General features: G+C 51.1%; 2 protein-coding genes across 4 annotated transcripts; both read left to right on the forward strand.

Moving 5' to 3' along the window:
• The first annotated feature begins 5074 nt into the window (after positions 1–5074).
• RAMP2 (receptor activity modifying protein 2) lies at positions 5075–7327 on the forward strand. The gene is made up of 4 exons (XM_004434427.3): positions 5075–5650; positions 6112–6177; positions 6645–6753; positions 6886–7327. Exons 1-4 carry the CDS (start codon positions 5551–5553, stop codon positions 7139–7141), a joined length of 531 nt encoding a protein of 176 aa, XP_004434484.1. The 5' UTR covers positions 5075–5550; the 3' UTR covers positions 7142–7327.
• A 3460-nt stretch (positions 7328–10787) lies between these two features.
• On the forward strand, positions 10788–15680 carry VPS25 (vacuolar protein sorting 25 homolog). 3 transcript variants are annotated; one of them, XM_087441209.1, is made up of 6 exons: positions 10788–10911; positions 11130–11365; positions 12289–12342; positions 12709–12826; positions 13575–13650; positions 15067–15680. In XM_087441209.1, exons 1-5 carry the CDS (start codon positions 10859–10861, stop codon positions 13621–13623), a joined length of 510 nt encoding a protein of 169 aa, XP_087297335.1. In that variant the 5' UTR covers positions 10788–10858; the 3' UTR covers positions 13624–13650; positions 15067–15680. The 3 variants fall into 3 exon arrangements, with proteins under 3 accessions (XP_087297335.1, XP_087297334.1, XP_004434483.1); XM_087441208.1 differs by having other exon boundaries at positions 10789–10911; positions 12709–12797; XM_004434426.3 differs by having other exon boundaries at positions 10844–10911; positions 11130–11275; positions 12709–12797.
• Positions 15681–15773: the final 93 nt, after the last annotated feature.

The following is a 15773-nucleotide window of genomic DNA, read 5'->3' on the forward strand; positions in this document are numbered from 1 at the left end:
GACCTTGGACAAGTCACTTAACTTTTCTGAGCCTCAGATTCCTCTTCTGTAAAGTGAGTTGCTACGGTACCTTATTTAATAGAGTTGTGAGTTTTAAATGAAACAATTTGTATGAAGCACTGAGGATACTGCCTGGCATCCTCAGGGCATCCCATGTTATATAACATCCAGCATCGTGGGGTGTTGGGAGGAGGTAGAAAGGTTCTTGGGGATGGTTTCATAGGACAGTCCTGAGGAATAGAGAAAGGGTGAAAGCAATCCTGGCATCTGGCGTTGGTTCCTGACAGCAACCATGAGTCAGCCCCAGGTGCTGAGGGACCAGCAGTGTTCTCAGTACTGCTGGGCGTGTGCTGTGGTCACTTGGCCACAGTCCTCTTCAGTCATGCTGTCTGAACGTCGTTCTTATAAATCTGGCCTGGGTCCTTTTCAGAAAAACAGCCTCCACCACGTGATGTCATGGTCCAGCCTGGGTCAGGGAAGGAGGTGGGAGGAGGTTGTTTGCATGTAGTTGGGTGCAGCAGGATCTTCTTATTTCTGGAGGGGTCAATCTGGTCCTGCAAGAAACACTCTATCCTTCTCTCCAAATTTCAAGACCCAGCAAGGAATCAATATCCTGATGTGAAGTGAGAGGGAGGTGATAAATCATAATGGTTAAGACATGAAGCTTCGGGCCGGCCCCGTGGCTTAGCGGTTAAGTGCGCGCTCCAATACTGGTGGCCCGGGTTCGGATCCCGGGCGCGCACCGACGCACTGCTTCTCCGGCCATGCTGAGGCCGCATCCCACATACAGCAACTAGAAGGATGTGCAACTATGACATACAACTATCTACTGGGGCTTTGGGGGGAAAAAAAAAAGGAGGAGGATTGGCAATAGATGTTAGCTCAGAGCCGGTCTTCCTCAGCAAAAAGAGGAGGATTAGCATGGATGTTAGCTCAGGGCTGATCTTCCTCACACACACACACAAAAAAAATAAAAAAAATAAAAAATAAATAAGACATGAAGCTTAGGGGTTGGCCGCGTGGCGTAGCGGTTAAGTGCGCGCGCTCCGCTACTGGCGGCCTGAGTTCAGATCCCGGGCACGCACCGATGCACTGCTTGTCAGGCCATTCTGTGGCGGCGTCCCACATAAAGTGGAGGAAGATGGGCATGGATGTTAGCTCAGGGCCAGTCTTCCTCAGCAAAAAGAGGAGGATTGGCATGGATGTTAGCTCGGGGCTGATCTTCTGCACAAAAAAAAAAAAAAAGAAGAAGAAGAAGAAGACATGAAGCTTACTATCAAGCAGTCCTGGGTTCAAATCCTCACTCCCAATTACTACCTCTGGGACCTTGGGCAAATCACTCCTATTTCCCCATTTCACCCATGGACAAGACAATTCTGATGTTATGGTAAGGTTTTAAGAAATGCATGAAAAGCACTCCACATATGTGTCGGGGAACACACTATGCAGCACATAACAACTTTTCAATAAGTGGTAGCTACTACTAAGTTCATAGCAATTGAAGAGGAATCTGGTTTGACCATTTTCTCTGCTTTTTGCTAACTTGAGAGCCAAAGTTTTCTCCAATGACCATTCTTCCCTCTGAGAGGTGGTCGTGCTCCTCATACCAAGTGTGCCATCATTCTGGAGATGAGGAGGCTAGGGAGAGATGAAGGAGTTGTGTCCTTACCCCTTAGTCTTCCCTCCCTTAGCCAGCTGGCTTGCTGGTTGCAGCTCTTCTGATTCTCCCTGCTGCCTCCCTCTGAAGAAGTCTGTCTCCTCTGTCCAGCTTGCAAGAATCAGCCCCTCCCAGCCAGGACTTCTGGCTTCCCTGACCCTGACTCTCCCCCACGGCCTCTCCTGTGCTCTGCTCTTTATTTTGCAGACAGCTGGGGAGAGGCCAGCATGAGTGAATGTCTCTACACTGTAGAGATGCTAATTCCAGGATGCTCTGCGTGTAATTTTATTGTGTAGGAGGCCCCCAGGGCTTTTTACTCCCCCCTAGGTTTCTCTGGGTTTATATGTGTGTGTAGGGGAAAGGCTGAGGATTAGAAACGGCACTCCTTGTAAGGATCGAGTCACCTCTCCCCCTGCTCCAAGTAGGATGGCCCTTGGCCCATAATAAGGAGGGAAATTTACATGGCCATAAGACCCCTACCCAGGAGAAGTCAGTTCTAGGTTGGGGCCAGAAATCTCAAGTCAATGTCTAGCTGGACCAGCACCAGATCCTCTCTTCCCAAGCACTAGAGGTGGGAGTGGGGTAGGGAAAGAGGAATAAGGGAGTGTGTAGGGAACTTAAAGATTAAACTCCACTGGATATAAGAAAAAAAGACTAAAGACAATATTATACTACAGTTAAAAGGAAAGAGGCGCATCTAAACACAGTATCATGGGAAGATACCCAAGACGTATCATTAAGTAAAAAAAAGAAATCACTGAACAACAGGAATATTAAATCCCATTTATGGTTTTATTTTTTTAAATCCAAAATATGTGGCGAGGTGAGTGAGAAAGGAATGGGAGTATAAAGTTTTCTGCATTTAAATATTTTGCGTATATACTTATGTATTACTTGCAATTAAAAAGTATATTTTTATAGCAAAAAGTATATATTTTAAAGAAGAAGTCGGCTTAGAAAGGGAAAGTAGGGGCCTCAGGGGTGGAAAATGAGAGTTCCCACAAAACAACCAGCCTCTGTCCCTAATGAAGCCCTTCTCTGTCACCTTGCTGCACAACATGGGACTATCTCCTATGGCAACAAGATGAGGTCTCTAGTCTCCATTCAGCCCCAAGAGACCACCATAGCAGACCCCCAGTTACCAGGATGCCCCGAGGGATCAATGAAATAGCCAAACATCCAACTGGTAAGGAAAAGTGGGAAGAGGAAAGTCAGGAGGAGAGAAAATGCCCAGATTCTCCTCCAATGAGAGAGTTTGGACTCCCAAGTTCAGGAATGACTACAACAAGCTCTCCTTTGGAGGTCTCCACATCATGATGCAAGCTTAACCACAACTCTAGGCTAAAAATAACACTTTCTATCAAGTCATCTATATTTTCCCTTTTGATTCTTTTTTTTTTTTCAAAGATTTTATTTATTTATTTTTTCCCCCCAAAGCCCCAGTAGATAGTTGTGTGTCACAGCTGCACATCCTTCTAGTTGCTGTATGTGGGACGCGGCCTCAGCATGGCCGGAGAAGCAGCGCGTCGGTGCGCGCCCGGGATCCGAACCCGGGTCGCCAGCAGTGGAGCGCGCTCACTTAACCACCAAGCCACGGGGCCGGCCCACTTTTTTTTTTTTTTTTTGTAAGGAAGATCAACCCTGAGCTAACACCCATGCTACTCCTCCTCTTTTTGCTGAGGAAGACCAGCTCTGAGCTAACATCCACTGCCAATCCTCCTCCTTTTTTTCCCCAAAGCCCCAGGAGATAGTTGTATGTCATAGTTGCACATCCTTCTAGATGCTGTATGTGGGACGCCGCCTCAGCATGGCCGGAGAAGCGGTGTGTCGGTGCGTGCCCGGGATCCGAACCGCGCACTTAACCGCTAAGCCACGGGGCCAGCCCTTCCCTTTTGATTCTAAGGTCATTTTATACATGAAAATGTTGAGCTTCAAAGACGTGAAATGGCCTGCCCCAGGTTACACAGCAAGACAGAGGCAGAACCTGCCTTCAGAATCCTAACCAATGTTTGTTTTTACCAATGATGTCATACTGTCCTATTTAAAACCCAACATTTGCTTTTGTCACCTTTGATCTTGACTCCACCCCCAGTTCTAACCCACAGTGGGCTCAGGTTCTTCTGGACCCAGCCTAGTGGAAATGGCTGGTTTTGCTTTCTGCCCCTCCTTGCTTCCTTCTCCCATCTTATCACCCAGAAATCTCCCTCTTGACCATGTTTCCTTCTTGGAAAGGGCAATCACAGGTAGGAGGGAAGGAATGAATTTTGTCCCTGGCCTGAAGTGGCTCTGAGGCTGCCTGACTCTTTTCTGCACATTGCAGAAGACAACACTCACCAGGAGGGCTTTGGGGTTAATGCCAAGTGAGCCATCTCTCTTCTCTCTCTGGGTGCCTTGCTAAAGCAACCTCTTGCCCCTAGCTATGGAGGAGGACAACAGGTTATCAGTCACCATGATGAGAGCCTAAGACCCTGAGACAAAGATTTGAAGAGAGACCATTAAAGATAATTTGTGATGGGCAGGAATTAGTAAACTGGGACAACAGCAGCAGCTGAGTCCAAGGGTCAGTGTCTGGGAGTAATTTAGGAAAGTTTGGTGCTGACAGCTGTGCCTAGAGTTGAACGTCAAGCCAAACCAGCTCCTGGGCTCCTCGGCTGCTTCAGTCTAACGAAGCTCTGGCTCAGGACACAGAGACAGCAGTGGTGTGGCAGAAGTGGGGCCCCAGCTCAGGCTTGCTGCTTCCCAGCAGTGTGACCTCAGGCAAGTCCTTAGGAAAGGAGGAAAGGAAACTAGCATCTGCCAAGTGAGTGCAGTGCCCTTTCATGTACATCATCCTCACTACAGTTTAGTGAGGAGGGTAATGTTCCTATTTTACACAGGAGGAAACTGAGAATAAGGTAACTGAAGTCATGCCAGGCTATATAGTTGTGGAGTGGGAAGGCAGAATTAGGACTCAGAGTTTCTGAACTCAAGCTCTGGGCTCTTTCCCTTGAGCTTTGACTTCTTTCTCTGGAGAATGGGCCTAATAATGTACCCACCCCACGAATTAAGTCACACATTGTAGGTTCTAACTCCCTCCTTTCTCACAACCTCTCGGTCCTGAAGAGTGTGGCCACCTTCTTCCTGGGAATGGAGTAATCTTACTTTTGTCCCTCCCCTCGATCCGGTTAGTGGGTCTGTGCCCCAGGAGGTGCCTCGAAGGGAGGGTATTTCGACTTTGATTTCTTCCCTATCCCTTCCCCAGGTCTTCCCCCGATTCTGGAGGGCCGGCTCCCTCTTCTCCGCCTCCCCGGTTTCGGCAGGCGGGGTGACATCAGTGGGTGTTCCCAGGGAAAGGGAACTCGGAGCTTAGCTCCAGGCGCCCCCTCCCCCACGGCCCAGGACAGCCCCAACCCCCAGTCTTAGATACTGCGGCGTTGAGAGGCCCTCTGAGCTCCCAGCCCCCTCCCTCTTCTCCAGGTCCCCTAGAGCAGCCTGCTACCCACTTCCCCACCTCCCACCTCGCGGCGAAAGAGAAGGGGAGACTACAGTCCAGGGAGCGGATGCTCCGAGACCCTGGCGAGTCCTGGGCGCCACGAGGCCGAGCCCAGGAAATGGATCCCGGTTCTGGGGTTACTAAGGGAGCTGTCCAGCCCCGCAGGGTGAGCTAGAAGAAAGGGTGGGCCAACGCCGACGCCGACCCGGCGGACGGAGCGGCGGGCGCCAGGACCGGGTGGGGCAGCGACTCCCCCTCCAGCTCGCCGGCCCCGGGCGTCGCCCCCGCCCCCCACGTGGCCGCAGCCGTCCCAGCCCCTGCGAGGAAACCGCGCGCTTCCTGCGGCTCCGGCCGGGGATATAGGCGCCCCCGCCCGGGCCCGGCTCCGCGCCGCCGCCCCTCCTCGCCTGCTCGCCGCGCGATGGCCTCGCTACGGGCGGAGCGCACCGCCGGCGGCCCGCGGCTGCCTGCGACCCGCGCCGGGCGACCGGCAGCGCTCCGCCTCCTCCTCCTGCTGGGCGGTGAGTGCAGCGCCCCGGGGCCCAGGCGGGAGGCACGGGAGGCCCTGGAGGGGCGGGGGGCTGGACGGCCGAGGCTGGATGGGACCCGGGGTGCGAGTGCAGAAGGCTCTGTCCTTCGGACGGTCGTTGGCCCCACCGCAGTGAGGGCGCAGCGCAAGCTGCTTCCCACTTGGGGAAAGCTGGGGTGCCGGGGCCCGCGGAGAGGTCTTGGGAGGTCTGGGGCTGGCGAGAAGGGAGGGGGTTTTGGGTCGGGATGAGAGTGAGAAGGAGCCGATACCAGTTCCTCTCTTCCCTGCACTGAGGCATCCCGTGGGGGCCTGGATTATTCCTCTTTCTCTATCTAGCCCTGACTTCCAAAGATCTCAGCCTCCAACCCACTGCCCCCACCCTCCCACCCCGCGTCCACGCTCCATTGTCCAGATCCCCGCCATCCCACCTCCCTCTCCCATTTCTGCCCACAGCTGTCCTGAAGCCCCAGGAGTCCATGGCTCAGCTTTGTCCCACCAGGGGCAGCTTGGAGTCAGAAGGTGAGTACCCAGCAGCTGTGGGAGGGTGGCCTAGGGCAAGAAGGAGAGCCAGGTCGGTGGGGAGGTCCCTTTCCCACAAGGCAGGCCCCAACCTCAAGTGGCACCCCACTAACTCCCCTCTGTTCTCTCTTGGGGTTCCTTGTGCTCTTTCTCCCTCTCCTCCCACAAAGCCTCCTCCCAGCTCTGAGCTGGCCCACCTCACAGGTGGGTTAGAAGACCCCAGGAAAAGTGTACATGGAAGCTCTTGTCAGGCTGGGAAGAGCTGTGCACATGGAAGGCATTAAAATTTTCCTGAGCTAGGACTCTCTCCTCAGCCATAAGTGTCTTGCTTGGGAAACTTTCTGAGGCTCTCCTCCTAGTTCCCATGTTTGAAGACAGGGACAGTGGTTCCTCAGTGGAAATACCTGGACCAGAGGGCCTGGAGGGAGGGGCGGGGTGTGGCCAATGTGCAGCATCTGTGCCCACAGGGAAAATGGTGGAGAACTATGAGACAAATGTCAAACTTTGCTGGCAGCGTTATAAGATTTATATGGACACTATCGAAAAAGATTGGTGTGACTGGGCCATGATTAGCAGGTAAGAGCAGTGCTGGAGGTGGTTTGGGCCAGCGACGGGGCCTGCTCCTTGTGGGTGTATGTTGAGTGAGTGTGGGGCACCCCTTTCTCTGGACCCAACCTCTCCCTCACTCTAGTCCTCTCCTGCCCCCAGGCCTTATAGCGCCCTGCAACATTGCTTGGAGCAGACTGCAGAAGAGTTTGGCCTGGGCTTCCCCAATCCTTGGGCAGAACAGATCATCTTTGAGACTCATCAGATCCACTTTGCCAACTGCTCCCTAGTGCAGCCCACCTTCTCAGACCCCCCAGAGGATCTGCTCCTGGCCATGATTATAGCCCCCATTTGCCTCATCCCCTTCCTTGTCACCCTTGTGGTGTGGAGAAGTAAAGACAGTGAAGCCCAGGCCTAGGGTGGCATGAACTTCTCAGCAGCCATCTTACTCCTTTCCCCTGCCACCACCAGGTCTCTCTCCTCCCCTCCCTACCTCTTTCTCTCACTCCCACCCCCACCACAGAGCCTTGGATTGGTGGAAATGGAAGCCGGGAGGGGTCATGGCACAAATTCTGTAATCTTCAAAATAAAGCACTTTTTTGTATACTGTCTCCTCCCCATCCCACTGGGGACTGTGTCCTTCCCAGAGTCTCTGCCATTCCCACAGGCCCTCAGCTCTGGGCAGCAGAGCTGGAAGAATCTGGATAGCCCCACTGTTTTGTTCACTAATCTGCACCCCCCCCCCAGACTGCCCTCCCCCAAGGCCACACCCCTACACTCTTTCCTCCCAAGGAGGGGGGGCTTTCCTGCTCCTATCCAAACCTAGCTCCAGGAAACATGCAGGAAGAGACTCCCTTCCGGTCTGGACAGCAGCTAGGGAGGTGTGGGGGGAGGAGCAAGGGAGGAACCTCTTGCTGTGACTCCTGCAAGAAGGAAGGGGGCCACCCAGAAGCCCTGAATTTTCCTCTTCTTCACAGCTTAGTTTACGCTCAGGGCCTGGGAATAGGAACCCTGATCTGACCAATAGGAGTCCATCCCTGAGGACCTCAAGATTGAGGGCAAAAGGCAGTGGGGGCTTCCTCTACTAGGTTCACCACAGGACTCCCTCTCCAGGTCCCTGGCCCTCATCCTACATTGTCCTGGACCCTGGGGGTGTGGCCTACAGTCTGGCCACACACTGCCCCCTGGTGTCCACTAAAGCCAACAACCAGAAGATGGACGTTACCTGGAAGAAGCTCAAAGCTGAGGAGACTGGACCCTAGGGTCAGACACCTGTCATCTCCATAGCAACCACTAGTTCTTAGCTGGGCCCTTCTATCAGCTTCCTGAGCCATAGTGATACTCTTTTAAGATACTTTCCCACTTTCTAGTAACATGCCTGGCCTCTGCAACTTGCCATTTCTATATACGGACACTCCTATATGTTCCCTGGACAGTGAGGCCCAGTTCTCACCAGGGAACCTTCACCTCCAGTTCTCCTTGGGACAAACCTGCTCGACCATCAAAAATACTAGAGAACAACTTTGTTCTCCATAAAGACACCTGTTCATTCCTTGTGGCACCTGGAGCCTCTTTAGGGACTTTCCTTACCCCCTTGTTGAAATATCTGCCTCCCTGAGTACATGCATATCTATTTCCTGGGGCATGTCTATTTCAAAGATATATACCTGTATGCTTCCTGGAACGTATCCATTCATTCTCTGAGACACACTTCTCCTCCTCTCAGGACACATCTGTCTCTCTAGAGACATACCTGTTCCCTAGGACATTTTGAGTTTTTACCTGAGATAAATCTTTTCTCTATTTTCCATGAATGCATCTGTCTTCCCCAATGATATATCTATCTTCTTCTTGGCCCATATTTGCCTCCATGCATTTTAGTCATATACATCAAGGGCATGCTGGTATAAGACATTGTGTATGGTATATTGTATTGGAAAGATAAGTTAGATAGGGGTTGGTTTCTGCTCTCAATAGCTTTCATCTAGTAAGGGAGCTGACATGTGCACAAACAAACAAAAACAATGGAGTGTGTGATGAGTATCATACAAGGGATACAAGCCAAATATCTGAGTGCAAAGGAAGGAGGGGTCACATCTAGCTGAGGTGTGATCACAGGAGGGTGACTGTGGAGTTGGTACATGACTAGGCCTTATATGGAGTACATTTCCCCAGGGGAAAGAGTAGAAAGGGAAGTGAATTAGGAAATAATTGCAATAATCCAGGCTTCAGAAAATGAGGACGTGGGCCAAAGGAGTGGTGAATGGGGAAATGGAAGATAATTAAAAAGTAGGATAGATGATTGAAAACAGGGAGGGAGTCAGCAGGGCTTTGGATATGAAGGAGGTGAAGAAGAGGAGAGGTTAGAGCTGACTCAGGCTTTGAAAGTGAGTTACTAGAACAGTGATGGAAGTAATAATAGAAAACAGCCATTAGAAGGAGGAGCTGGTGTGAAAAAAAGGATGTACAATGTGAGGTAACAATGGAACAAGCTGTTATGTCCCAGAGAAAGTTAGAAATGGGAGTAGTGGTGGTGGTAGTAGAAAGAGGTTGGAGCTGGAAATATAGGTTTAGGAGTCTTCTGCACAGAACTGCTATGTGAAGCCATGAGAGGGATGAGAGTTCTAAGAGTGAAGGTGTTTTGAAAAGAAGGCTGAGGTTAGGTTCTTAGGAAACACCCACATTTAAAAAATGAAAGGGAAAGATCAGAGAGACAGTAGCAGAACAAGGATAAAGCAGTGCCACAGAAGCAAAGGAGGTGGTGCCCTTTGAGAGAATATTATCAATTGAATGGTTCTTCCATTCATTCAACAAATATTTGTTGGGCACTTCTATGGACCAAGAACTGCACAATGAAGGATGGACGTGAGTGGGGAAAAGGTTAGAGATAAGACAGGAAATTGAGAGGGTGGCAGAGTCAAGGAAATTGTGCATATTTTCAAACAGGGATGACCTGAGCATGTTTGTAGACTAGGGGAGAGGAGCCAGAGGAAAGGAAAAGAGAGAAGATGATACACAGAGAAGTCCTGGAGGAAGTTGGAAAAGAGAGGCAAGAAGACCTGCCAAAAGGTTGGCCTTGTAAAGGAAAAGTGATGCTTCTTCCTTTGAGTCCAAAAGAAAGGAGTACAAGTGGAGAGAAATTTTTAAGGGATGAATCAAGTGTGGTGACAGACAGAGAGGGAAAGATTAAGAGGTTCATATGCATGGCCTCAGTCTCATAAAAGTAGAAGGGAAGGACATTCTGCAGAGAGGGGGGAGATGGGGACAGGTGGAATGCCTTGATGAGTGGAAAAGTTTGAAGAGTTACCTTGAGGTACGTGACAGGGAACCAATGAAAGACACTGCTGGGTTGCACTGAGAGCCCAGCAGCGAGGTTAGTCAGAGAATCTGACGCTCAGCCAGCATGTTCTGTGATTTTCTTCCAGTAATACTCCGCGGCCCAGGAGTGAAAAAGAGGATGGTGGTGGGGGCAGAGAACAACAACCCTGGTTTGGAAACTGACCAGTTGGTAGGCAGGCAAGAGGACAGAATTCAGTAGTCTAAACTGGGTAAGGAGTCACATAAGACTAAAAGGAGTCTGGAGACTTGAGGCTAGGAAAGTGAGGACGTGAGAGAGGTAAGAGAGAGATGGCAGTGGTCAAAGATGGCAGCTCTGAACCATGGAATCTGAATCAGCCGTTTCCAGTGATAAAAGCTACAAATGTGCTCCCATGGGTGGTGCAGGAGAGGGAGGAATGGTGGAGTAGGACATAGGAACTGAGGAGGGGTTTAAGTTAAATGGCAATTGACACGAATGTTAATATTAAAAGAAGCTTAGCATAGTGGAAACAAGCCTAAGCTGGGGTCTGGAGACCTGGGTTCTACTTGCAGTTCTAACAAACTGTGCTGCTTTGGGGAAGTCATTGCTCTTCTCTGGGGTCGAATCAGAAGACTCTTCAGGGCTCTTTCTGCTCTAAATGGTAAGGACTTTTAGGATAATGGCAAGGGAGTGGCTAATGAGGAAGATCCCTCCTGTCGGGCTGCCCCCGCCCCCGGGAGGCGTCCGGAACCTTTCTGCTGTGCTTTCTGCCCGGACGTGCTGAAGCGGAAACCGGAAGTCCTTTGCCTGGAGGTTCTGGGTTTCCTGGTTACTACGATGGCGATGAGTTTCGAGTGGCCGTGGCAGTATCGCTTCCCGCCCTTCTTTACGTGAGGCTCAGACCCCGAGAAGCCCCGCTGTGCCTCCCTCCCCTCCCCCGGACCCCGGGCTCAACCCTGCTGCTTCAAATGGGGAGGGGGAGAAAGGATCTGGTCGCCACCACCCTCAGTCCCTCACTTTGTCCCCCAAATGCGCCTCCCCAAATGCGCCTCCGGCAAGTGCTGCCTCTCACCCTCTAATTCCGCGCCCCACTCCCTTCACCCGGCAGGTTACAGCCGAACGTGGACACTCGGCAGAAGCAGCTGGCCGCTTGGTGCTCGCTGGTCCTGTCCTTCTGCCGCCTGCACAAACAGTCGAGCATGACGGTGATGGAAGCTCAGGAGAGCCCGCTCTTCAACAACGTGAAGCTGCAGCGTATCCTCCCTCAGACTCTTCCACAGCCCACATACATGCGCTTCCACACTTTACCACATGCCCCGGCTTCACACACCCCCTTCACTCACGGTGGGCAGGTTCGCACCCAAACTGGACTTGGGAAAGAGCTAGTATGTGTAGCTGACATCCATTTTACCCCCAACCCAAATGCAGCACCAAACCGTCTTGTCCCAGGCACTGATGAGTACCCACATGTCATTCAGGTCTTCGAATCTCTGCCCTGAAGCCAAGTCCCAAGCCTTTCAACCTGAGCCCTTTTGACTCTTTGAATCTCCTGTCCTCTTCTGTGTGAGGCTCAAACTCTGTACTACCCTTAGTAATTTTCTCCACCTACTCTCCTCCTCCCGGAAAGTAAAGGTCATTTGTTTTTGCTGTCTGATGCATACCTAAAATATCTGTGGAGAAAGGCTGAAGGAAGGAGAGAGGTCAGAGGGTGAGAAATAGTAGTACTTTTCATTTTCTGAAGCTCCTCTTCTTCTTCTTCTTTTTTCTTTTGGTGAGGAAGATCAGCCCTGAGCTAACATCCATGCTAATCTTCCTGTTTTTGCTGAGGAAGACCAGCTCTGAGCTAACATCTATTACCAATCCTCCTCCTTTTTTTCCCCAAAGCCCCAGTAGATAGTTGTATGTCATAGTTGCACATCCGTCTAGTTGCTGTATGTGGGACGCGGCCTCAGCATGGCTGGAGCAGTGGTGTGTCAGTGCACGCCCAGGATCCAAACTCGGGCCATCAGTAGTGGAGCGTGTGCACTTAACCACTAAGCCACAGGGCCGGCCCCTGAAGCTCTTCTTTTTGGTTGGACTGGTTCCTCTTTACCTTCCTCCCCTGAATATCCAGGAAATGCCAGCTTATATCCTGCTGGGGAATTGCACATACATGTGTGTGGGAGGAAGAGGAAGGGGGCAGGTGGTTCTCAGCATGAGACTGGCTCTGAGAACTTTTAGCCCACCCAATTCATCCCATTAACACCATGCCTTTAACCTTAAACCAGGGAAGCTTCCTGTGGAATCAATCCAGGTTGTATTAGAGGAACTGAGGAAGAAAGGTGGGTTCGGTTCCCCAGATTCCATATTTTTCCTCCTTATGGGGTTTTCCTGAGGGCACATTAGCACTAGTCTTTTCTTTTAACAACTTTTTTCTCTCCCCTGGCTTGGAGCCCAGAGTGTTCTGTACCGTAGACAGCCCAATTCTCCAGGTCCTTTCCCCCATTGGTGTACATAATTGAAATCTCTCCATCTGTGCCCTAAGACCTGAAGAAAAGTAGAATGGGTGCTTTGCAGATAGTAATAGTAAAACAAATCTTGGATTTATCTTTCTGAAAGCTGAGTCTCTTCCACTCCCTTCCACCTTGGGTTTCTGCCTGTTTGTCCCTTCTTAGAGCATGATGCTTTCATAAGTATCTATTTTGCAGGAAACCTCGAGTGGTTGGATAAGAATAAGTCTAGCTTCCTGATCATGTGGCGGAGGCCAGAAGAATGGGGAAAGCTCATCTATCAGTGGGTGAGACTATTCTGCCGCAGTGACCCATGGTAAAGGAGAATTGTACCTGTGCTCAGCAGATACCTGGTGTTCCCAGATCCAGACTGAGCAAAGTGGGAGGGGGCAGAAAGAGGAAGCATAGGTCTTCCAGGCAAGCCTCTTTCAGTGACTCAATTTCCTTGGCTGCATAGAACTTCCCTTTCTTTGCCTGTAGGAGGCCAGAGGCTATGTGAGGCCATGTTTGGAGAATGCGGTACTGGGAACCACTAGTACTATTGTTGGCTGGAGCCTCTGGCCACAGAAGATAAATGGGGAAAGGAAGGGAGGAAAAAAAAAAGCAAACCTAGGGCCCCTCCCCCACTGCACCCTTATGGGGCTGTCCACAATATGAATGAGACGTTCTGAGCCAGTGTGGGTGTGGGGACAGACTTTTTCCCCAAAATTTGCAGCCACCACCAGCCCTAAACATTACCAAAAGAGAGAGGAGGGGAAGAAGCATCAACAACCCAAATATAACAAACACACACCACCCGTTTCTGAACAGGAAAACAACCAGAATGAGAAGTCACTCCTCACACACGTGAAGGCCTGAGGTTTAGTGGTTCTGAATGTGTGTATACACATATAAATATAGCACCTGTAGGGTTTGTGGTTTTTAGGCCACTCCTCTGCAGAGGTGACAGTGAGCCCTGGTTTGGGAATAGGTGCCATTCCTAGGTCAGAGAGATGGAGCTAGTGAGTTTACCTTCTCCCAGAAGATTCCTGGTCCTTATTCAGTCCCGTTTTCTGTGTCCACAGGTTTCCAGGAGTGGCCAGAACAACTCCGTGTTCACCCTGTATGAACTGACCAATGGGGAAGACACAGAGGATGAGGGTAATGCTTTTCCCTTTTCCCTCAGTTTTGTCCTCTGAATCCTCCTCTCTTTAATCCCTGTTTAACTGGCATTTAGACTTCCCATTTCTCTGCCTTTGAATTCCAAATACTACACAATACAAGGCTTCTTAACCCATGTCCAAGGTTTCCCTAAACCACCTGAATTCACATGCAAAAAACCCCCAAATTTTGTTTGTGAGGGTGTATGTACGTTTTTCTAGGGATAGAGTCCATATCATAAGAGTTTCAAGGGCATCTGTGACCCATGAAAAGTTAAGAATTACTGGCGTAGATGCCGAATGAGGAACCAGGGCGGGAGATTAAGCCTGAAATCTCATTCCTTGCTGACTCAGGCTTTCTTTCACCCTTTATTCTTATAGAGGGCTCAAAATCTGTGGGCGTCAGCTGAAGGGATTGGGCCAACACCCCCATCCCCACCCCCAGCCCTTTTAAATACCTTGGTTTCTGGCCAGGCAAGGATTTGTATACTGTTTGATTTTTATATAGTGTAAATACTCTCTTAGCTCTTTTATCTCTGACTTCATATTTTGATCCCCAGGATCACCAGACGTTCCAAACTTAGGTGGGGGAAAAGGGGCAACTCCCCTTTCTCCCAGGCCCTGGCTGCCCCAACAGAGTTGACAGTTCTTGGCTGTTCCCCCCTGCCCTACAGGCCTCTGCTTGCTACTCCCACCATCACCCATGACTTCAGTGCTGCAGCCTTGCCCAGCCCACCACTCAGGCTGGGCAAAGCTGGCGGCTTCCTCAGAAAGCAAGCTCCCTGACGCGAGAGCTGGGCCCCCGCAGAGGGTGAGGTGTGCAAGCCTGTTAGGGCTTGCCTCCTGCCTCTCACATCTCCCTGCAGTGTCTTGCTATATCTCCAGATACTCAGCTGGCTCTGGGCTCCCAGCCTCGTTCCTTTTAACTCGGAAAGGGCAGATAATCTGTGCTGGACCTTAATAGTTTCCTGGCTTGAGGTATAGTGTACTTCTTTGTGGTAGGACAGGTCCTCCTGATGGGTACAGATGTGCAACTAGGGTCAGTGTGAGTGACAAGGGCCTAGAGCTCCCTAAGCTTGATTGTCAGTTCCCCCTCTTTGTGGCCCACAAGCAAATGGTGTCACTGTGTGCATCAGACATTAATGGGGGGGGGGCACATGAGGGTGGATTTTGACTGAAGAACCAGGAAAGGGGAAGTAAGCATGAATGCATGTTTCATGCTGACTCAGGCTTTCTTCCATCCTTTACTCCTAAGGAGTGCCCAGGAAGGGTGGATGGCAGCTGCAGCAGTATAGACGGTACATGTATACCCTGGCCTCACAAGGTCTCAGCTTCCAGCTAGACTGCTGTCCTCAGAGGCTTTGAGCCCCGAGGAGCTGAGTGTCCCTGACTGCCCATATCTCCCTGTCCTGTCCAGAGTTCCATGGGCTGGATGAGGCAACCCTACTGCGGGCTCTGCAGGCCCTACAGCAGGAGCACAAGGCCGAGATCATCACCGTCAGCGATGGCCGAGGCGTCAAGTTCTTCTAGCAGAGACCTATCTCTCTTTACTTCTTACCTCCCACCCTTCCAGGGCTTTCAAAAGGAGACAGACCCAGTGTCCCCACAGACTGGATCTGTGACTCCACCAGACTCAAAGGGCTCCAGTTCAGGCATGGGTTTCCTACTTAGTCCATGTGTCTGTCCCTGGGAAAGGGCAAGGCTGAGCTGCCAGGGAGAAAAGATGTGCTGCTTCTTGCCCCACCTCCTCTCCTGCCCTAGATTGTCCCTGAGCCAGGGTCTGTAAACCTAACACTTCTCGTGTGTTCACACACATAAGTACGTACACACACACGCCTGCAGCATATTCTGTCTCTCCCCCCTCCCACCCTCTCTCCTCTCAGGCTGGTGCTGGATCCTTCCTGGGGGATGGGGGAAGCCCTGGCTGCTGGCAGCCTTCCAGGCACTATGAAGATAGGAGGCCCAAGAAGGGGCCTGGCAGTGGGAGGTGGGGCCAGACACTGATTTATGATATTAAAAAGCTCAATCCCACTGCCTGCCTCTGAAGTTACTACTGGAATGGGCATGGGGAGGGCTGTGAAGTGTTACCCCCTGAGTGAATCCCAGCCTAGGAGAGGGGAGAGA

The sequence above is a fragment of the Ceratotherium simum genome, chromosome 16, assembly GCF_057802395.1.
Source record: "Ceratotherium simum simum isolate JZ-2026a chromosome 16, ASM5780239v1, whole genome shotgun sequence".
Taxonomy (NCBI): Eukaryota; Metazoa; Chordata; class Mammalia; order Perissodactyla; family Rhinocerotidae; genus Ceratotherium; species Ceratotherium simum.